Raw genomic sequence first — 22835 nt, 5'->3', positions numbered from 1 at the left:
ATAGCGGCTGAGGGGGAGAGTAGAGCGAACTCAGGTGGCCAGTCGGATGCGCTCCACCTCCCTCCGTGGTAGCCGGTGAATCCGATGTATGGTTTTGCATCGGTGAACAGCTGGATGTCCAGGTTGCGTGAGATCATCGTAGAAAACGATGTGCCGTTCCAGGAGGGGCAGTATTGCTATTGCCATGTCTCCGTTTTACAAGCGTTGTCTATGGCAAATTGGCAATGTGGTCAGATGTCGTCGTGGATGAAGATCGCATCCTGGGAGGGAGCCCGCTGGGCTCGGTGTCCCAGGATAACGGACGATCTCCATCCACCCGCGGCGAGCTTCAACGCAGCAGCAGATGGCTCGTCAGATGTCGTCGAGGTCGTCGTGGATGAAGATCGCATCCTGGGAGGGAGCCCGCTGGGCTCGGTGTCCCAGGATAACGGACGATCTCCATCCACCCCCAACAAGCTTCAACACAGCGGGAGATGGGCTGGTCAGATGTCGTCGCAGATGTAGCTGTGATATGCTGAAGCGGCTATGTACAGGAGGTGGGAGAGGGAGGATCATCCTTGGGGAATGATGGGGATGGCGTAGACGAGGTGTCTGAGCAGGGCGAGGAGTTGGCATTTGGTACATGTAGCAGCAAGGAGGTAGCTGACTGAAGGTTCTGAGATGACCTGGATGCCTGGCTGGAAATCGTGAGAGAAACTGAAAATGAGGAAGTTTGACGAATTTAGGGTCTGGGTGTTGTTAAAAGGCATTGTATAAGGTGTTGATGTTGATTGGTGTGCAGGGATGCTTGGCATTCATGCTGAATGTTTGGTAAGGTAGTAAGGGTAGGTGTCCGTTCTCTGGAGCGGGTGGGGTGAGGGTGTTTTGAGTAGGATGGGTCCAATGTTGCTTTGTAATTCTCTGGAAGCATGATGGTGGAATGTGGAGGGTTGGAGTAGTTCAGCGAGGGCCATGTAGTTACCAGTTATTATCTGCTACCTGAGGGTGGATGAGACTGGAATTGGGCGTGGTGCTGTGGGTTGAACTGGAGGTTGAGCGGTGGTAAGGGTGAATAGGCTGGCTGCAGGTGGGGCTGAAGAGAATGCTGGGAAGCTGGCTGTAGGTGGCGCTGTGGAGAATGCTGGAAAGCTGGCTGATGGTGGAATTGTTGCAAAACCGGTTGCAGGTGGTGCTGTGGTTGAGGGTGCAGAGCTAAACGGAATTAAATACATTTGGGTGATGGGGAAGGGGAGGGGGGAGGGTTTGGGGGAGGGAGGGGAAAAAGGACAGGTTAGTAGGAAATGAGTTGATCGGAGCAACTGTTATGGAGGCTGAAGGAACCGCAGTAGCCGGTGGGTTGATGTTAACACTGGCAGAAGGAAGGGAAGAAGAAAGGATGTTGGGATGAGGGGGTGCATGTGCATGGGGTGATAGTGCAGCCTGCGGACATAGGGATGAGAGAATTGAAGCAATGAGGTTAGACAAAGCAGAAACAGAGGGAGCAGGCACGGGGGGGGGGGGCATTCTCGCCCTCCTGACTGAGGCTGCCAGAATGGCTGCAGGAATGGCTGCCGTCTGCGACGCTGGACTGGCATGGGACTTGGAAAGAGTGGAAAACATGAAGATGGACTGTGTGCAACTGTGTACAACTGTGAAACGTGTATTCATGGAATGTAAATGTTACGCACGAGAAAGAAAAAGGCTGTATGCTGCTGTATAGGACGAGTCAACGTGACTTCATTTGCCACCCATAGTTAATAGTATGAGCTGTGCCAACAACATTAACATCCCGAAACTATACATCACATCGCTTATATTTTGATATTCTGAGTGAGAGCAGAACTAGCCCGAGAGTCTGATGTATAATATATACGTGTCGTGTCAAAATTGTGTGAACTGTCTCAGTTCTCCAAATGCAAACGGAGTCAAGCCAGCTAGAGCAGACACTCACACCTCGCACCACTTGGGCTCCATAGGGTTCGAACGCCGCTGCCACCCAGTGAGCGGCCCGTTCATCAAAATGCCGCTCGGCTGATCCCTCACACTAAGCCTGGGCACAAAGACTAACAATGAAGAGCCTGCTGAATCCACTGAGAATCAGTGTTGGGCAAGTTATTCTTCCTATTGTTATTGTCATCTATAATGGTTGGTTATTTGCATAAGACAACGGTTTGATTAGGAAATTATTGTATAAACTATGTGCTTTGATTTAATAAAATGCAACTCAATTTGTAACTTGAGTTACTGATGAAGTAACTGGTATATATTACTGAAATCCTATAAGTAATAAGTTACATTACTGAGTTACTGCTAAAATAATATATTACGTGTAATATGTTACTTTGTAATGAGTTAACCCCAACGCTGCTGGGAATCATGCAAGGACTGTGCTGGCAGTTCTTGAATTCACACCATAAAACACCATAAACAGTAATATTTCCGACCAGTGAGAGGCAGCAGTGTGCCGTAAGGCATCAAGTCTGCCGGAAAACTATAATAATAATAATAAGAAGCTGCACCGCGCCAAAGAGCATGGAAGGAAAGAGACGAAACTCCGGCCATTTTTGGAAACAGAATGCGCCTCGCAGTGGTCAGCTGCGGTAGCGCGGGCCCCTATAATCAGCCTCTCTAAACAGTAACTCAACGGGAGAACACTCTAAATTTCGTGGATTCACATCTTTTCTGGGCGTACTGCAAATCTTGATTGAAGTGGTGTAGTGCAGGGATGTAAAACAACAACCATATTGTGGAAACTAAGCAAAATTTTTCGTTTTCTTTGTTTAGTTTTTTCAAGATAAATAGCTAATGCGGCTGTCGTCCACTCCGTCAGAAGTGCGTTGCCGTGGTTTTAACCTCGGGTCCTTTGCATTTACTATTTATCTTGAAAAAACTAAAAGAAAAAAACGAAAAATTTTGCTTAGTTTCCACAATATGGTTGTTGTTTTACATCCCTGCACTACACCACTTCAATCAAGATTTACAGTACGCCCAGAAAAGATGTGAATCCACGAAATTTAGAGTGTTCTCCCGTTGAGTTACTGTTTAGAGAGGCTGCTTATAGGGGCCCGCGCTACCGCAGCTGACCACTGCGAGCCTGTGCGAGGTTCTTTTGGCGCTGTCACGCTTCCAAAAATAAAAAATGGCGGAGGCTGCTGGGCGCTGATGTTGCAATGGGGCAATATGGAGCTTTCAGTTCTTTCCATAAAAGTTCTTTGACCGCGCTGCAGCGTCGGTCAGCGTGATGACGTCATCCGGGATCGCCGTGGTGTTGCCGGAAGCGCCCGGTGGCTTTGGGTGCTGGATGATGACGTTGTTGATTGATGAAGTTTGGTTAGCAACCAAACTTTTTGCAGTGATCACTGCGATGAAATGGTACCTTGTTTTTACGGATGGCAGTTGTCCCGTTGTTGACGTTTGTCGTCGGCATGATGTGTGTGTGTGGATTGAGATGAGACTGGATTACCGTGAGTTTGGCCGCGTCGGCTAAACGGCGATGATTGCCTTGTGTGGCTACTAGATGGCTAGTAGTAGCGTTGGCACTGCTGTAGGTTTGAGCCATGGTTTGGGCATACCGTTGGGAAGGCTTGTGAATCTCCGAGCGAAGACGAGGCGGCAGGTCGGAACGACGGACCGGAGGCTCGTCGGCAGCATTGCATTTGCAAGTGAGATGAAACCTGTGTGGGTCCTCGCCGACGCCAAGCAATTCGTTGCTGTCAGAGAGGTGGAACTGGAACGTGGATTCCATGACAGTCAGGTAAGAGCTGAAGTTTCGTGTTGTCTGTCTTGGAGTGAAACTCAGAATGAGTTTGGTCTTGAGACGAGAGAAAGGATCTTGGTTTGGGGCGTATATATAGGTGGAGCGAATGATTGAATCCGGGCGGAGCAAGGGATTGCCTGATTGAATGATTGACTGAGTGGTTAGTTGTGGCATGGCCTTGTTCCCGAACTTTAGTTATAATGTTATTATAACTTCATAAGTAGTGAGAGTCGTTAATAATCCAACATACTTTACTTTACTTTATTGGTATTTAGCAGACGCCTTTATCCAAAGCGACTTACATCATGATCATATACAGCACACAATAACATGAATAGATCAAATAGAAAAACAGTAGTAAAAATATGAGAAGCCAATATAAAAGGGGAGATTAAAGGTGAGAACAGTTAAAGGAGCCATCATATAAGAAACAGAAAATTCAATTACAAACACATGGAAAGCAGGCAGAGGGAAGGGAGGGAATTCAGGAAGAGTCAATATAAAGTCTGAAGAGGTGAGTTTTAAGTTTCCTGCGGAAAATGGGGAGTGATGCAGCAGTCCTGATGTCCGGGGGAAGTTCATTCCACCATTTTGGGGCCAGGTAGGAGAAAAGTCTCGACCGAGAGCGGCTTCTGAGCCCACGTAGCAGGGGAGGGGCGAGACGTCCTGCACTAGTAGAGGGGCGGAGTGGGCGGTGAGAGGTTTGAAAAGTGACCATAGACTGTAAGTATGAGGGGGCTGTTTGGTGAACGGCCTTGAAAGCTAGTGCCAGAGTTTTGAATTTGATGTGTGCTAGGATGGGAAGTCAATGAAGCTCTCGGAAAAGGGGGGTGACATGGGAAAAGGGGGGTGACATGGGAAAAGGGGGGTGACATGGGAAAAGGGGGGTGACATGGGAAAATCTAGGTAAGTTGTAGACCAGACGGGCTGCTGTGTTCTGAATGAGCTGAAGAGGAAGTATTTCAGAGGCAGGGAGGCCTGCCAAAAGGACGTTGCAGTAGTCAATGCGTGACAGTACCAGTGCCTGTACGAGAATTTGTGTAGCTTCTCTGGTGAGAAATGGGCGGATCTTGCGAATATTGAAGAGGGAGAACCGGCAGGAGCGTGCTGTTGCGGCAATGTAGGCAGAGAAGGTGAGTTGGTGGTCAAGGATCACTCCCAGGTTTTTAGCTGTTTGAGATGGAGTTACGGTGTGGTTGTCAATGGATATGGAGAGGTCAGTCAGGGGGGATTCTTTGGCAGGGAGGAAGATGATCTCGGTTTTTCCAGGGTTGAGTTTGAGGTGGTGATCCGCCATCCAGACACCAACGTCTTTCAGGCAGGCAGAGATCCGTGACCCAATTGAAGTATCAGAGGGGGGGAAGGAAAGGTAAAGCTGTGTGTCGTCGGCATAGGATGACATGAGTGGCCTTTTACAAGTCGTTACTGTTACCGTAAATTCGGTTGAAACAGTAGGACTTTATGTCAATAAAATCACAACTGTGTAAGAATAACAGGTGAACCGTTACAAAAGTTGAAAATCGGTGCTGAAGAGCGGATGGTAGCAATTCAGAAAATGTCTTAATAATCCGTATTTACTTTTGCAGGTAACCTATAGCCTCGTCGAGGCTAGAGATAAGCCCACGTTAAAATTGCTAGATTTTTTAAATGGAGCGTCAGTCTCTCTCGATACACAACAGTGTTGCAACCATCGACATAAATAGGGTTGCAACGAGCACTGCACTCCAAGCACAGCACTCCGAGAGTGCGTTAGAACCTACTTGACGGGCAATTGACTTGATCAGCGAGCATTTTGAAAAGACGTCACCAATGTGCAAGGCCGTAACATTAACCTATAGCCTCGTCGAGGGCGAGGCTACAGATAATAACCAAGCCCACATTAAAATTACTAGATTTTTAAATGGAGCGCCAGTCTCTCGATACACAACACTCGAACGGGTTAGAACCTACTTGACGGGCAATTGACTTGATCAGCGAGCATTTTGAGTTTAAAACGGTTAATATGGTCACCAATGTGCAAGGCCGGGTGAAAGGAATCTGTGTCACGTTAACGTTACCTTCAAGCTGAATTATGTTAGGCAGTTTGGAACCAGACGTGCACAGTTAAACACAGAAGTAACTTTGTCATATTTTTCTACGGTGGAAAAGAACGTGCATTCTTACCTTGAAAGGGTAGGCGGTGTCGTCTCTGGGCGGTGTATCCTTCTAGTTCTTCGTTCACTGTAGTGTTCAATTGACGGAGCGAGTCCAGTGTGTCGACTGCTTGCGTCAAAAAAAGCTAGCACCTGAAAACTTTCCGCTAAAACTTTCAAATATATGCCGCATTCAAGCGCCGGGATTGGCCAGGCGCTCATGCTTATGGCAAATGGAGACGCTGCATAAAATAGGCCACGCCCATCGTTGCTGGGATGTTGCTGGGGGAAAACGCCATATTAATACGTCACACGACTGGAGCTGTAAGCTAGCTAGCGTTAGCTGTTTACAAGCCACAAACTTTTAGTAAACCCTCAGCGCGATTCAAAATGAATGTAATAGATCATGTACGGGACATGGCTGTGCTGGACTTCATTCCAATGTCCGGATCATGAGCAGTTTGTTACTGACGATGAGCAATAACAACCTGTGAGTAACGTTAGCTTAGCAGCGTTAGCGCGCTCCGTCTATTTGCTGAATAGTCATCTCTGTTGTATTTGCTCATATTTAGCGAGTGACAGCATAGTATCGTTAGCGTTAGTTGGTTATTATATAGCACATAACGTAGTAGGCCAGCCAGTTAGCCACCCATAATAACCTCAACATGAACGCAAACTACACAGTAGCCTACACAGGGTTTCAATGATGTCAGCTGCAAGCTAATTTAGCTTGAAGTTTTCTGCTCAAACGTGTCTAAACGTTATGGGATACGTTCTCTTCACATATTTTCTTCCACAATGTAAACGGTTTAGTATACTGTTGTATCAAGCTAACGTTATAGCTAACGCTATCTATAACGCTATCTAAGTTCCAGGGAATACTGCAAAGTCAAATGGCCATGGTAAAGTAGAGCAACGTATAGTGCCTGGTGTCCTTTAGGGTCCCCAGTAAAACATGAACATAGCGTTTAATTTCATTGTTGCCTCATTCATTAGAAGTTAGATTAGCACCATGAAAGAAAGGACTTTTCTGACCAGATGTTTTACTCTCCACTTACAGTGAGTGTAGACAGACAACAAAGATCTTCATAGACTGTCTGGGACTGGCTCATAGACTGTCTGTGGTCTAAAGTGGTTCGCTTTGACTGAAAGACACTCCTATGTTCCTCTAATATGCTCTACTCGTAACTGTGGGTATTTAACTTTTGCATTTAAAAACTGGGACATTGTTGACTAATTTTCCAGTCAGGAGAACACATGGGAAATGAGACAAATAGTAAAATGTTCTGGAAAAGCTTGTGTTGTCCTGGATGATTATTTCACCATGCCCATATTTTCCTTTAGCTGAGCATGTTCTACTAGGCTATCTATCAGAGCTCATCAAAACGGATAACATTGCCATCTGAAAGGGCTAAAGTATGTTCAGGATCTAAACGTTCAAATGGTAGTTCATAAACAAGAGTATTTTGAATAGGCTTCTCTCTGTTATGTTGTGGAAACACTGTGAACGCACCACAAAGTCACGTCACATGATAGCACATGCAGGTTAAATGGCATTACAACTGACCAAAACTCAGAATGATGTAAGTTGCATTATCCTTCAAATGTAAATATTAGGGACTGCTGGCTGGTGACTGTGGTAGTTTTTATTAGGTTTACCCAAGAACACATCCCATCTTAAAAGTCTAACTTCCATCGCTATGTACCTCTGCAGGTGTGTTTATTCTATGATAACTTTGTCATCATCTCTAAGCATGTAAGAGATTATTTTATTGCTAAGTTATATAGCCATAGACTGCACAATCTATTAAATCAGACATCCACAGAGAAGAACATCTTGTATCCCTCTCTGTCATACCAGCTAGATCATCACTGAAAAGGTCCTGGAATAAGTCCTGGAAAATGATTTCTAGAAAAGAGTGGGAACCCTGACAATGCTTCCTGTCCAAGCAGGGTGTCCACACACAACAATGTGCTATATCAACTATCCTGGATTGCTTGTTGCATCCCAGTGCTCTGGACCTTTATTTTGTATTTTTTATTGGGGGAAGGGGGGGGGGGGGAGGGCTAATTAAACATTTGTTCTTCTATCATTTCTTTATTCATTTTAGTTGTCAGTTGCACATGTTTCTATAACCACATTTTGCTATCTTGTTTATATCCCATGTTTAGGCTAATTGTGTTTTCTCCCTGCTGTAGTCTATTGCTGTTTGCTGCTGCCATGACACAGATACATTTTTCTGCATTCATTTATATTGTCTGGATCTCTTTGACTACAGAGAGCTGTTCTCGCCATCCCAGAAGTACCAACTGTTGGTTTACCACGCCGATGCCATCTTCCATGATAAGGAGTACCGCAATGCTGCCTGCAAATACAGCATGGCCCTGCAGCAGAAGAAGGTCCTCAGCAAAACATCTAAAGTTCGTACTTCTAATGTTGGGGGAGCGTCCAACATACAGGCACAGGTATGTCATGTAAAACCTATCAATCTGAAACTGTAATCAACCCATGCTACCATATGTTCTCTTTATTATTATTATTATTATTATTATTATTTATTATTATTATTATTTATTATTACTATTATTATTATTATTATTATTATTATTTTTATTATTATAATTTCTATCTGGGTATCTGGGTAGTGTAGAGCTAAAAGCACTCTCCTACAACCACGGAGACCCAGGTTCAATAGAGGGTATGCACACCCACTGGAACACACCCCCTCAATCGGGAATGAGTGTCAAAATGAGTTCCTCCCTGAGCAGCAGGTGTCAGTTATCTAGGCTGATTACTGCATTCAAGCTCAGTCTTGCTGTTACTCAGTGGGTGTGACCCCACAGTGACTTCTGCCACTGTGACATCACATGCATACCCTCTATTTGCGGCACTGGTACTTCCAGCTTGGTCGGACGTTCCAACAGACACAATTGGCCGTGTCTGCAGGTGGGAGGCCGGTGGGGTATCAGTCTTGGTCGCTGCACTAGTGCCTCCTCTGGTCGATCGTGGCGCCTGTTTGGGGTGGAGGAGAATTGGGGGGAATAGCGTGATCCACCCACGTGCTACGTCCTGCCGGTGAAACCCCTCCCTGTCAGCTGACAATAAGCGTCTGGCTAGTACTGCACATGTATCGGAGGAAGCATGTGCTAGTCTACAACGCTCCCCAGATCGGCAGAGGGGGTGGAGCAACGACCAAGACAGCAAGGGGAATGGGCCAAGTGCAATTGGGGAGAAAATTCAGAAAAAAATAAGAATGTTCCTGAGTGCCTAATGTGCACAACTACAAAAAATATAATATGCAGTAGTATTTATTCTCCATTGCTATTGTCTTTGTGGTCTACAGTGCCTTGCAACTTTGAAGCTCACCTGTATTGTTGTCTTTCAGAGTTTGCCCTCAGAGATTGAAGTGAAATACAAGATAGCTGGAGTGCTACACCATCCTGAAACTGGACAAAGATGCTATTGCAGTGCTTGATGGGATTCCTTCCAGACAGAGAACTCCAAAGGTACAGTAGGCTGCCTAACCTACCTTGATCTTCATTCACTGTGTGCCTTCTATCTATCTATATATCGAATGAAGTATGTGGGTTCTGTCTGGTTCAAGTTCTGTGTTCGGCCACAGCTATGCTGTTTTACGTGCGATCTGGCTGAAACCTTCAGGGTGTGTAAAGGGTGTTTAATTAGGTTAATTAGCTAATGATGTGATGTCATCAGTGATTATGTCAAAAGTGGTGTCATAAGGGCGCACACACACACGCATTGTGACAAGACTGATCAGCAGGCCCAAACAGAATCGGCAGAGTTCTGCGTGCACAGATTCCGTCTGGGCCCTAGTACTGATCAGTGAAGAATTGAGAATATAATGATCACAATATTGAGCAAAATAATTGGGCTGATCATCTTTGACATAATCCACCTTCCAGTTTTCATAGAGATTTGAGATGATTTCTCCCCCTTGCCTCAGATCAACATGATGCTAGCCAACCTGTACAGGAAGGCTGGTCAGGAACGCTCTGCGGTGACCAGCTACAAAGAGGTCCTGAGGCAGTGTCCCCTCGCCCTGGACGCCATCATCGGTATGCATGTCCACAGAGACGCCTCCCTCCTGCTTTGGCTTGCTTACTGCTTACAGCACTTCCTTGCTGAAGTCAGATATCTTAAGTTGATCTTCTCTCTCTATACCAGCCATTCACAACCAGTGGGCCACGAAGGTTTTGCAAGTGGGCTGCCAAATCATTTCCAAAACATTTTAATCTTTTGTCTTTAATTTTTCTCATACTTATTATTAGTATGAGAATGCATTTCTCCATTGTTGAATGATGCCGCAATTTAATTTGTAGTCAATTATTTAATTAATGATTTGTTAATTAGCCTATTGCAGACAGCCCCTCACTTTTAGTTTCTGCTTTCTGTGTGCTGCTGATGGACAACTATTTTTATTGTTAAAATAAAAAGTGCTGTGAGAACACATTTTGGCCTCCGTACTGTTTACGGTCAGATGGGGCCAAAAAAAAAACACATTCTCCCTCCCCCTGATTTCCCCCATTTTCTCCCAAATTATGTTTGACAAATTTTCCCCCTGCTGCCCCTGTTGCTGCGCCACCCTCTGCCGATCTGGGGAGAGCCGTAGACTAGCACCATGCTTCCTCCGAACACATGCGCAGTTGCCAGCCGCTTCTTTTCACCTGACAGCGGGGAGCTTCACCGGCAGGACGTAGCACGTGGGAGGATCACGCTATTCCCACCAGTTCCCTTCCACCCCGACCAGGCGCCCTGACCGACCAGAGGAGGCGCTAGTGCAGCGACCAGGACACACACCCCGAATCCGGCTTTCCATCCCACAGACACCAGCCAATAGTGCCTGTATGGACGCCCGACCAAGTCGGAGGTAACACGGGGGTGCGAACCTGCGACCCTCCTGTTGGTAGGCGGCCACAAACATTTCTGAGATTTTCAAGTGGGCCTTGACGCAGAAAAGGTTGGGAACCGCTGATCTATACCGTTTAGGGCCAGTGATACTCAATTTGCGGCCCGCGGGCCACATGGCGCCGGCGCCCCCTGTGTGGCCCGCGATGGAATTGTGCAATTCTTTTTTTCAATATCTTTCAATAATCTATGATTTAGCTGCTAAATTGTCAAATTGCCTGCTCGCTATACCCAGGCACTTATGTATGTACTTAACCTAACTAACTTAACCTAACTAACTATCCAGTGTGCACAAGATTGTCAGACTAAACTCCGGCTGACACCCCAAAAACCTACAATCCGCTACAGAAAAATGTATATATAGTTTGTTTATTAACTGGCCCCTGGCCTTCTATCATTTCACGAAAGTGGCCCCCGGGCAAAGCAAGTTGAGTATCCCTGCTTTAGGCTCTTGGCTAGGCTCACCCACACACACCCACACACACACACCCACCCACACACCACACACACACACACACACACACACACACACACACACACGCTCTGGCCCTCTGTCTTGGAGTTTGTATTGTACCTGCTCTGTCTCTTGTGTTTCTATGTTTTGTCTCTTTTGTGCTTCAGCAGATAGTGGAAAGCTCTCTCTCATCTTGTTTCCTCTAGGCCTCCTCTCTCTGTCAGTGAAGGGAGCTGAGGTGGCGTCTATGACTATGGATGTGATTCAGAGTATCCCCAGCCTGGACTGGCTCTCTGTCTGGATCAAAGCGTATGCCTTCATACATTCAGGGGACAACCACAGAGCTATCAACACCATTTGGTGAGCCCAGTAGTTCTCCTTTCTGCTCTGCAGAGGGATGGCTTGTAAAAGTACCATTTAATGCACACATGGGCAAACTAAGGCCCGCGGGCCGGACTCAAAGAAAAACAAAACGACCACCAAAAACTCAATAAAAGGCAGAATTATGTTAATAAATCTTATCTGCTCCAGCCATTGGATTTGTATCCCTATTGTATCAGGAGATTAGCAAGAATAATCACAACGGGAGAGAGGGTTAAAAATAGGGAGACTCCCGTGAAAATCAGGAGTGTTGGCAGGTATGATCTCCAATGTGTGGTCCTTCACTTACTTGATGTAAGTCAGGATGGCCCTCAGGAACTAAATGTTGCCCACCTCTGATCTATCCAGTGATATTTATTATTTTATTTAACCTTTATTTATACAGGTGAATCACCTTGAGACCTAGATCTCATTTTCAAGTGCGACCTGTTCAAGCAGCATCTATGAGCTAGTTAGCAGCGTCAAGATGTCTCTGCATCAATCATATTAAACGCCAGACAAAATCTTCAAAACAGATCAAGGTGTGGAAAAAGAACAGTATGGCATTTTGTCATAGAAGATGTGTAGGAACCCTGATAACAGTACACTTACACTCTTCTCCATGCTGCCTCTCCACCCAGGTGTTGCTGGCCCAGTCCTGTGCCTCCCTCCCCTACTCCTCCCACGTCATGGAGCTGATGGTGCCTGTGGTGCTGGAGGAAGAGGCCACGTCGCAGGAGCCCATCCCCGACCCGCTGCTGCCCAACGTGGCCAAGTTCATCACAAGTTCCCCCTCTTCCTCCAGACCATCGTCCACTGTGCAAGGAAGACGGAGGATGCCCTGTGGAATCACCTGTTTGCTGCCGTGGGGAACCCCAAGGACCTGTTCAAGGAGTGTCTCATGGCTCTGGATCTTCTGGACACAGCAGCCTCGTATCTGATCATACTGCAGCCTGCAGGTACTGATTGGTTGCTGTGGTGGTCAGACAGACACAGTTCCACTCTAACACACTATGTGCTGTCCTATTCACCTTATGTTCAGACCTTACAGTGGGCCAAATTCTTCCGGGTCCTTTTAACACTTCCGGCGGTCACGGCGCAAAATAAGAGAGTTGTTTTTGGAGCGGACAGTGCAGGGGTAAAATAAAAAACGTAGCCTACTACTTTGAGCCAGTACACGGCAAGCAATCGAGTATCCACTGTTAGCCAGGTCAGATAACGTTATCGTCGACAATGACGAGCACTTTCTTGTAAAACATACCTGGACTCCAACAAAGAAAGCTTCAGATAGTTTTCTCTCCTCCGAGTTGCGCTCGAGCCACTAACGTCAATAAGACCCGCAGACATTAACGTAATTCCCTGGAATTCGAGACTTAACGAGCCAGTTACATGGCGTTGCATTCTTAGACATTGCCGCTTGCTTTTATTTGGTATGTTACATACAATTGGCTAAATTATTAGTTAATTCAGAGTTAGATGATATTGGAGAAGCCAGCCATTTTATTTTATTTTAAGCTGGAAGTTTTGATACGGCCACACAACCGGGTAAAATGGGCGTGGCTACATAAGGTGAATACTGCTTCTCTTTCTACATGGTTGAGTGTTGATATGGATGCATTTTAGATTTTATTTGCAGATATTTGATATGTAGTGATAATAAAAAAATGCAGATATGTGTGTACATGTAGGGCTGGGCAATATATCGATATTATATCGATATTGCGATATGAAACTAGGTATCGTGATATGGCATAGGTGTTGTCTTTCCCTTGTTTTGAAGGCTGCATTACTGTAAAATGATGTAGTTTTCTGAACTTCGCAGAATGTTCTATTATTTGCCTTTACCCACTTAGTCATTATCTCCACATTACTGATGATTATCAAAAATCTCATTGTGTAAATATTTTGTGAAAGCACCAAGTTAGAAGTTACCTAGCCTGGTAAACCAGCCGGTCATGTGAACTCCCATTTCATTAAATCCTACCAGACCGTCTGTCCTTAAGCATTCACGCGGTGTTTAGGGGTGTCTAAAATAATCAATTATAAGATGCATCGCGATGCGGATGTACACGATTCTGCATCGATTCACAAATGTCAAAAATCGATTATTAAAAAAAAATATATATATATATATTTTTTTTTATAATCGAATAAAATATAATGGAAGTACATGCATTTGTTTATTTTAATTATGGATCATAATACAATGCATTTCCAATTTAAAAGTAGCCACACAGTGAGAAAAAAGAAAGTGAGAAAAAATAAATCATGTATTGGGGGAAAAAAAGTGATGCATCGATTTTAAGATGCATCGAGATGCAATCGAATCGTAGCCCTCTGAATCGAATCGTGAGGCCAGTGAAGATTCACAGCCCTAGTTTGCAGTGGGCGGAAGTTGGGGTGGGGGGTGAGGGGTGTACTTGCCTTGAGAGACAACTCCTTCAGCCAATCAGCATTGGGTCCAGTCAAACCCAAATCCACTTGGGAGAACGTCAAAAAACATATTTTCCGCTGAGAAACCCCGCTGTTGCATACTCCTGTACTTGTTTAATTGTTATTATTGAGTCTGTTTCTGCCATATCTATAAAGTAAGAACTAAACCAAACCCTCGCTGTGTGGTTTTGGTGTTTTGCGGAAAAAGTGTCTCTCCTCTTGACTTTGACCAGCTAGTAGTGTGGCTCTCATGGAAAAAATAGTGAGAATCACTGTGTACGCAGTCTTTCAAATAGATGTTGTAGGGAACTGGGAAGCTCTGAATGGCTGGAATCAACTTCTACATTTTGCACTGAATCAAATCAGTAGGAAAACAACAAAGCGTAGGAACCTGATTGCAAAAACCTCAGCAGGTGATCGACTTTTCTCAGCCGCCAAGCTTGAATTTGAATTTGCTGTTTAAGAAGCTGTTGGGAAGCCGGGACAAACCTGCACATTGTCTGCAGAGTTTCCCCGGCCACTCAGCTCTGTAGGAATTGAATGAACTCGTTGGTGGTGGTGGTGGTGAGTGCTGGGTGCTGATGGAGGGTCTGGTTCCTCTCTGCAGATGTGAAGAGTCCAGGGCAGAAGGACGTGCTGATGGGTGATGAGATTGATGAGGAGCCGTGTGTGTTTGGCTTCAGCTGCTCCACGGACCTGCTGGGGCTGGATGGAGAGGATGACGTCTTCAGCCCGTAAGTCTGCCTGCCTGCATGTCTCAGTGTCTCTGGCCTGTCAGTGGATCCCTTTGTTCTTTACCTTAACAGTGTTGTTTTGTTTTACAGCTTTACCTTCATCAAGAACATCCCGTCCCTCTCCCAGCAGGCCAAACCCAGTGCCAGACATATTCCCCCCAAAACCAGGAGCGCACCCAAGGCCACGCTGGTGTTGGGCCTGGTGAGTTCAGTCCTGCTGCTTCAGATACTTTATCATCCTCAGAAAGGAGATGGGGCTCTGTCTGTCTGTTTCTTACACACACACACACACACACACACACACACACACACACACACACACACACACACACACACACACACACACAAGAGACAGACAGGCACACACATGCACACATAAACAAGAGACAGACACACACACTGATGACATCACTGATGAGAGAGGGGGAGCTCTCGACAAGTGAAAACAAAGTATTTTCTAACAAGCGTACCAGTCGATGGATTTCTGCCATTTGCAATTGCAACTAACGGCACAGTTGAGAAGTGTTCACACATTCAAGCCTCTCTTTTTCATTGTCTGTGAGCTTCTGCTAATTTTCATTATAAAAATTCTCAGTGTTGTAACAGTAATTATTAACCTTGGGTGGGTATACTGTGTACTTGCCTTGACAGACAACTCCTTCAGCCAATCAGCGGTGGATCCAGTCAAACCCAAATCCACTCGGGAGAACGACAAAAACACATTTTCCGCTGAGAAACTCCGCTGTTGCAAACTCCTGTTCTTGTTATTGAGTCTATTTATGCAATAACTGCACTTTATGGCTGCTTAAACTCGACAAACATTAACATTACTCCTCGAGACGATCAGGCAAGGAGGCGGCCATTATTGTTTTGTTAGTGCAGTGCTAGTGGCGTTCCTGATTGGCCAACTTGTGCAGTCGCTGATTGGCTCTTCCACTTTGCAGTTTCTGCTTGAGGCCAGATGGTCCCGCAGAACCAAATGAAATGTGAGTTCCTGTGACCGCGGCTGGTTTACCAGGCTACGTACATCATTACAGTACAGAAAGCCATCTTGGTTTCCTACTATAAGGTAGTCTCTCCCCAGACTCAAACATACGTTGAATCGCTGCGCTCCACATACTACATAAATGAGTCTGTGCCACTTCACAGCCACTGCTGGTTTTTAAGGCGGGTTGAAATTAAATTAGTGACGGGTCGTAGCACCGATGAGAGAGATCCTGATTGGAGAGGACTGAATCCATTACTGGCATATGACTGGCCAAGTGAACGGTTCCCTCCCATAACCACTGCCAGCCCTCTGAGGGAAAGTGTCCCAGACCCAGAGAGAGCTCTGCAGCATGCAGTAACGTAGTGTATCAGACCCAGAGAGAGCTCTGCAGCATGCAGTAACGTAGTGTATCAGACCCAGAGAGAGCTCTGCAGCATGCAGTAACGTAGTGTATCAGACCCAGAGAGAGATCTGCAGCATGCAGTAACGTAGTGTATCAGACCCAGAGAGAGCTCTGCAGCATGCAGTAACGTAGTGTATCAGACCCAGAGAGAGATCTGCAGCATGCAGTAACATAGTGTATCAGACCCAGAGAGAGCTCTGCAGCATGCAGTAATGTAGTGTATCAGACCCAGAGAGAGCTCTGCAGCATGCAGTAATGTAGTGTATCAGACCCAGACAGAGATCTGCAGCATGCAGTAACATAGTGTATCAGACCCAGAGAGAGCTCTGCAGCATGCAGTAATGTAGTGTATCAGACCCAGACAGAGATCTGCAGCATGCAGTAACGTAGTGTATCAGACCCAGAGAGAGCTCTGCAGCATGCAGTAATGTAGTGTATCAGACCCAGACAGAGATCTGCAGCATGCAGTAACATAGTGTATCAGACCCAGAGAGAGCTCTGCAGCATGCAGTAACGTAGTGTATCAGACCCAGAGAGAGCTCTGCAGCATGCAGTAACGTAGTGTATCAGACCCAGAGAGAGATCTGCAGCATGCAGTAACGTAGTGTATCAGACCCAGAGAGAGCTCTGCAGCATGCAGTAACGTAGTGTATCAGACCCAGAGAGAGATCTGCAGCATGCAGTAACGTAGTGTATCAGACCCAGAGAGAGCTCTGCAGCATGCAGTAACGTAGTGTATCAGACCCAGAGAGAGATCTGCAGCATGCAGTAACGTAGTGTATCAGACCCAGAGAGAGATCTGCAGCATGCAGTAACGTAGTGTATCAGACCCAGAGAGAGCTCTGCAGCATGCAGTAACGTAGTGTATCAGACCCAGAGAGAGCTCTGCAGCATGCAGTAACGTAGTGTATCAGACCCAGAGAGAGCTCTGCAGCATGCAGTAACATAGTGTATCAGACCCAGAGAGAGCTCTGCAGCATGCAGTAACGTAGTGTATCAGACCCAGAGAGAGCTCTGCAGCATGCAGTAACGTAGTGTATCAGACCCAGAGAGAGCTCTGCAGCATGCAGTAACGTAGTGTATCAGACCCAGAGAGAGATCTGCAGCATGCAGTAACGTAGTGTATCAGACCCAGAGAGAGCTCTGCAGCATGCAGTAACGTAGTGTATCAGACCCAGAGAGAGATCTGCAGCATGCAGTAACGTAGTGTATCAGACCCAGAGAGAGATCTGCAGCATGCAGTAACGTAGTGTATCAGACCCAGAGAGAGCTCTGCAGCATGCAGTAACGTAGTGTATCAGACCCAGAGAGAGATCTGCAGCATGCAGTAACGTAGTGTATCAGACCCAGAGAGAGATCTGCAGCATGCAGTAACGTAGTGTATCAGACCCAGAGAGAGCTCTGCAGCATGCAGTAACGTAGTGTATCAGACCCAGAGAGAGCTCTGCAGCATGCAGTAACATAGTGTCCCAGACCCAGAGAGAGCTCTGCAGCATGCAGTAACGTAGTGTATCAGACCCAGAGAGAGCTCTGCAGCATGCAGTAACGTAGTGTATCAGACCCAGAGAGAGCTCTGCAGCATGCAGTAACGTAGTGTATCAGACCCAGAGAGAGATCTGCAGCATGCAGTAACGTAGTGTATCAGACCCAGAGAGAGCTCTGCAGCATGCAGTAACGTAGTGTATCAGACCCAGAGAGAGATCTGCAGCATGCAGTAACGTAGTGTATCAGACCCAGAGAGAGCTCTGCAGCATGCAGTAACGTAGTGTATCAGACCCAGAGAGAGATCTGCAGCATGCAGTAACGTAGTGTATCAGACCCAGAGAGAGATCTGCAGCATGCAGTAACGTAGTGTATCAGACCCAGAGAGAGCTCTGCAGCATGCAGTAACGTAGTGTATCAGACCCAGAGAGAGATCTGCAGCATGCAGTAACGTAGTGTATCAGACCCAGAGAGAGCTCTGCAGCATGCAGTAACGTAGTGTATCAGACCCAGAGAGAGCTCTGCAGCATGCAGTAACGTAGTGTATCAGACCCAGAGAGAGATCTGCAGCATGCAGTAACGTAGTGTATCAGACCCAGAGAGAGATCTGCAGCATGCAGTAACGTAGTGTATCAGACCCAGAGAGAGATCTGCAGCATGCAGTAACGTAGTGTATCAGACCCAGAGAGAGATCTGCAGCATGCAGTAACGTAGTGTATCAGACCCAGAGAGAGATCTGCAGCATGCAGTAACATAGTGTATCAGCATAAGAACTCTCATGGGTCTGGCATTGAGACTAACTATAAGGTGACTCTGTCTCTGTGCCTGCAGGATGAAACCCTGATGTTCAGCTCGCTGAACGTGATCGAGGAGGCGGAGCACTCCTTCCACACCACCTTCCACCACCACCACCAGTACAAGGTGAGGCTGTGGCACATCAACAGTGTGCCTCTTTGATGTTTCCTCCTATCACAAGCAGTGTTGGGGGTAACTCATTACGAAAGTAACATATTACATGTAATATATTACTTTTAGCAGTAACTCAGTAATATAACTTATTACTTATAGGATTTCAGTAATATTATACCAGTTACTTTGTCAAGTAACTCAAGTTACAAATTGAGTTACATTTTATTAAATCAAAGCACATGTTTAAATAAAGATACAATCATTTCCTAATCAAACTGAGTTTTTATGCAAATAACCACTATAGATGACAATAACAAAGGAAAAGAATAACATTTAGAATGTTGGATTGTTTACACTGACTTCAAGGTGGTTGAAATTATTTTTCGGGATGGTTCCGGGGTGGCGATGTCATTCTGCTGCTGCTGTTGTTTTGGTCAAAGTAATGCAAAAGTAGTGTAATAAGTAACAAGTTACTCTACACATACAGAAATATTGTAAAGTAACTTATTACTTTCAAATGAAAGTAACTAGTAATATGTAGTATATTACATTTTGAACGTAACTTGCTGATCACAAGCGATGTGAATCAGACAAACGCTCGCAGGAAAGTGAGGAAAAAGCTGTTGATCCTCAGCTGCCCCCTGTTTTGCCTGATTTATTGAATGTTCTTTGTTAGTACAGCTTGTTAGTTTGTTGCTGCTGCTGACTTGCATGTGTGTGTGTGTGAGAGGGACAGCGGTGCTTGTGGGAAATGTAGTCCTGGGCCCAGTTGCACAAAAAGCACCTTAGGTTAAGATTTCCCTTAGAGTCAGAGTTAAGGTGTCCATAAAATAGATTCTGCTGCACAAAACACCCTTAAATCTTCTCAATAAGGCTAAACATTTTAAGGAAAACATAAGCACAAGATTTAAGGGTGTTTTGTGCAGCAGATTCTATAATCTTAAAAGGTTGTGAATTTAACTTTGGGATTCCTGCATATACCCTGAAAATAGATTTAGTCAAATATTTGTGTGACTGAAGTGCTAGGTGAACAAGGAGGAACTAAGGAGAAAATGTAGAATATATATGCATTCATTATGGTACAGGACTTTATTTATCGACTCCCTCATCTTCTCATCAGGTATACATGGTCCTGCGGCCGCATGTGATGGAGTTCCTGCAGTCCATGGCAAAGATCTACGAGGTAAGTTTCACGCCCAAGAAAACGAGTTTTGAATATATTTAAAATGAAGCTGCCTGGTTCCTGTGACTACACTACAATAGAGTTTTCTTTGGACAAGCAAGTGCTTTCTGTCTGTATGTTTTCAGTGACAATATTCATCAGAATATGTATATATATATATATATACCGTAATTTCCGTACTATAAGCCGCACCGGAGTATAAGCCGCAGCAGCAAAATTGCCTGTTTGTTACATATATAAGCCGCACCGGACTATAAGCCGCGGGTGTTTTAATGTTTTTTTTTTTGTTTTGTTTTTTGTTTTAATGTTTAATTACCATATGTAAGGGTTCGTGCACAGAGGGGATTGTCGGGAAAGAGATGGCTGTTTGAGGAAGCTCCCATTTATTAACATTTCAACAAAACAACATAACACAACACCACCTGTGTTTTTTTTTACAGTGCACACAGTGTCCGCGGTGTGGTGAAAAGAGGGCAAGAGAGGAAATTAAAACAGAAGTGGATTTATAGTTAGAAAGAGTGCTAAAGAAGAGAGAATTCCGTTTTTTATTTTTATTTTTGCTGAAAAAATCCATAGATAAGCCGCACCGTTATATAAGCCGCAGGGGCCAAAAAACGGGGAAAAAGCCGCGGCTTATAGTCCGAAATTTACGGTATATATATAGTGACTGAATAATATTATAGGCATTTCCCCCATTTCTTTTGTCTCTCTACACAAACGGTAAATGTAAGGTGATTGAACTTTTGCTCTCACAGTATCTTTCTGTGCGGCTTATCTTATCGTCTTTATACATGCAAATAAACTGTGGTAAAGCGTGTTAGCGCTCTGCTCTGGGTGGGATGTTTTCAGCTGCTGTTTGTTTGTGTTCCAGATGTTTGTTTACACGACAGCCAAGAAGCAGTACGCAGAGAAGATCCTGGACATCCTGGACCCCGACCAGAAGCTGTTTCGGTGCGTCTTCCCCACATCCGCGTACACCATCAAAGTCATTCATCAAAGTTTTCCACAACACAGAGACTCACACTCCGTCAGGTTTATTAGTTACACCTGTGTTTCATCAAAGTTTTCCACAACACAGAGGCCCAATCCCAAACCAGCCCCTATCCCCTAACCCTATCCACTACCCCTCCGTTTGCGCGTTCACGCGTAGGTCCGCCATATTAAGGGCGTCCCAAACCAATTCCTACTGAGTGCAGGCGGCTTGTCAAACCCTTAAACAGCGAGTCTGCACTGGTGCAGGCTCGCCGACGGTTGCTGCAGAAACTACGTCCGGAGGAAACACCATTCAAGTGTAAGTTAGTTCCGTCTACTTCTTCCAAGTATTTTAGATCAAACACGTACCTTTATTTCCCTCATAGTGACTTTACATCTCGAACTAAATCATGGAATATGTCGAGTTATTAGTCCACAATTGAGAGGGTATAGGCTACTGTATTCAAGACAAAGTGGCTAAATGAGAGCTAAGCATAGACCTAATAAACACAGTCAAGAGCGATGCGAATATACAGCACGAAATTGCGATGCGAGTTTTGACCCACCTGTCAATCCACAGATGTGTTCCGACGCGTCGGAAGCGAATTTCTGAAAAATCGAAAAAATAAACACCGCAATAACGCTCAGCGAAAAGGACTTAGAAGCTTTATTTTGTAGCCCATGTGTGTCTTTTTCATATTTGTGGATGGTTATTAATTAAAAAATATATACATTTTGTGTGTAGTCTAAAACATGTCTATGCATAGACAACATTATCCTGGGCTAAATGAGAGCTAAGCATAGACATAACGTTAAAATCTTGTGCTCAGATAAATTACCTTTTATGCTAACGTGGAGGACTTCTCTAGTGTATATTTTTGTATTTACTGCTAATTATTCATTTTAATAATGTATTTACTGCTTGGTCTAAAATAGGTCTATACATTAGCCGGCTATATGAGAGCTAAATCATAGACGCCCCATTGAAATCACGTCTATTGTGGAACAGCATGACACAGGCAACGCGTCTGTCCGTCTCCATGGTGACGGCTCCTTCCTGTTTCCGGTAAGGTAGCGAGGGCGTCTCACTTGTTCGGCTTCTCTTTTATGCCTCTCCCCTTAATCAGCAGTGCCCTCTACAGCTGCGAGTGGAACTCCATTTGGAGTGGCACTCGGTAGTGAAGTGGTAGTGAGTAGGGAGTGGTTTGGGATTGGGCCAGAGACTCACACTCCGTCAGGTTTATCAGTTACACCTGTGTTTCATCAAAGTTTTCCACCACACAGAGACTCACACTCCATCAGGTTTATCAGTTACAGTGAACCCTTCTGCGTCCGTGTCTTCCTGTTAGTCGAGGTGCTTCTTGCTATTTTTTCCCTGTAATTTGCCTCGTCAGCGTCTGGGATTTATCCAGTCTGAATTACAGTCACTGACTACGTTTACACACACAAAATATTCAAGTTTTTGCCCTTACTCCGAAAAAAGACTCCACCTTTCATGCGTTCAAACACCTTCTTGAAAAGGTCCGCGTTGGGATATTTGCACATATCCAGAAACCTGTTGATATCCGAGTCTTTCATAATGAAAACCTGTTGATATCCAAGTCTTTCATAATGAAAACCTGTTGATATCCAAGTCTTTCATAATGGCTGAAAGGGTTTCTCCTTCCCACCAGAAAAGTGGGCTTTTCTTTCGGGGATGCATCTCTGGCTAGTTGGTTTGTTTACAAGCACATAGCTACTGTAGCTGACTGTGAATCAGAATCAGAATCAGAATCAGAAAGACTTTAATAATCCCCGGGGGGAAATTGGGACAAATCACAGCTGCTCGTTCACAAAACACACATATCCTAAAATAAATACACAGTAGTAGTGCAATAGTAAAATAAGCAGAATAGAAGAAACAACAACACAACATAGCATGGAGTAAACAGTATAAACAGTATAAACGTTAACCAGTATTACTGCGATAGGAGCAAAGTAGTACAACCTACTAAACCTATCTAAATAGTAACCTATCTAAATTATTGCACACTGAAACATGTATTATTATTCGGCTTGCCCTATACTTTACACGTGGCTCAGCCAGACACATTTCTAGTTAGCCTATCGGCTGGCTCAATCT

General features: G+C 45.1%; 2 protein-coding genes across 3 annotated transcripts in view; both read left to right on the top strand.

Annotated features, from left to right (window-relative positions):
- The first annotated feature begins 3517 nt into the window (after positions 1–3517).
- LOC310771148 (anaphase-promoting complex subunit 7-like) lies at positions 3518–12390 on the top strand. 2 transcript variants are annotated; one of them, XM_083663813.1, is made up of 6 exons: positions 3518–3733; positions 8148–8334; positions 9255–9375; positions 9834–9945; positions 11456–11609; positions 12251–12390. In XM_083663813.1, the coding sequence occupies exons 4-6, from the start codon at positions 9840–9842 to the stop codon at positions 12306–12308; spliced, it is 318 nt and encodes a 105-aa protein (XP_083519939.1). In that variant the 5' UTR covers positions 3518–3733; positions 8148–8334; positions 9255–9375; positions 9834–9839; the 3' UTR covers positions 12309–12390. Both variants share the same exon structure in this region; 1 of them encodes a protein (XP_083519939.1).
- LOC310771153 (CTD small phosphatase-like protein 2-A) overlaps positions 12308–22835 on the top strand; it is a gene marked incomplete at its 5' end in the record, with an annotated part of 23295 nt that continues 12767 nt past the window's right edge. Inside the window, 7 exons of the mRNA XM_083663816.1 lie at positions 12308–12376; positions 12415–12568; positions 14650–14776; positions 14867–14978; positions 18481–18570; positions 19679–19741; positions 20613–20692. Coding sequence (XP_083519942.1) covers positions 12308–12376; positions 12415–12568; positions 14650–14776; positions 14867–14978; positions 18481–18570; positions 19679–19741; positions 20613–20692 — 695 coding nt within the window. The remainder of the gene's footprint in view (positions 12377–12414; positions 12569–14649; positions 14777–14866; positions 14979–18480; positions 18571–19678; positions 19742–20612; positions 20693–22835) is intronic.

The sequence above is a fragment of the Poromitra crassiceps genome (assembly GCF_964638095.1).
Source record: "Poromitra crassiceps genome assembly, contig: HAP1_SCAFFOLD_380, whole genome shotgun sequence".
NCBI classification, from domain to species: domain Eukaryota; kingdom Metazoa; phylum Chordata; class Actinopteri; order Beryciformes; family Melamphaidae; genus Poromitra; species Poromitra crassiceps.
The sequence above is the reverse complement of the archived record's forward strand: the minus strand, read 5'-3'. Positions and strand labels throughout refer to the sequence as shown.

What these genes read in the sequence shown, in the direction of transcription:
- LOC310771148 (XM_083663813.1), top strand. Translation starts at nt 9,840, where the DNA reads ATGATGCTAGCCAACCTGTACAGGAAGGCTGGTCAGGAACGCTCTGCG. An exon ending in CGCCCTGGACGCCATCATCG is followed by an intron (nt 9,946 to 11,455) that starts GTATGCATGTCC and finishes TGTTTCCTCTAG; the next exon opens with GCCTCCTCTCTCTGTCAGTG. An exon ending in AGAGCTATCAACACCATTTG is followed by an intron (nt 11,610 to 12,250) that starts GTGAGCCCAGTA and finishes CTCTCCACCCAG; the next exon opens with GTGTTGCTGGCCCAGTCCTG.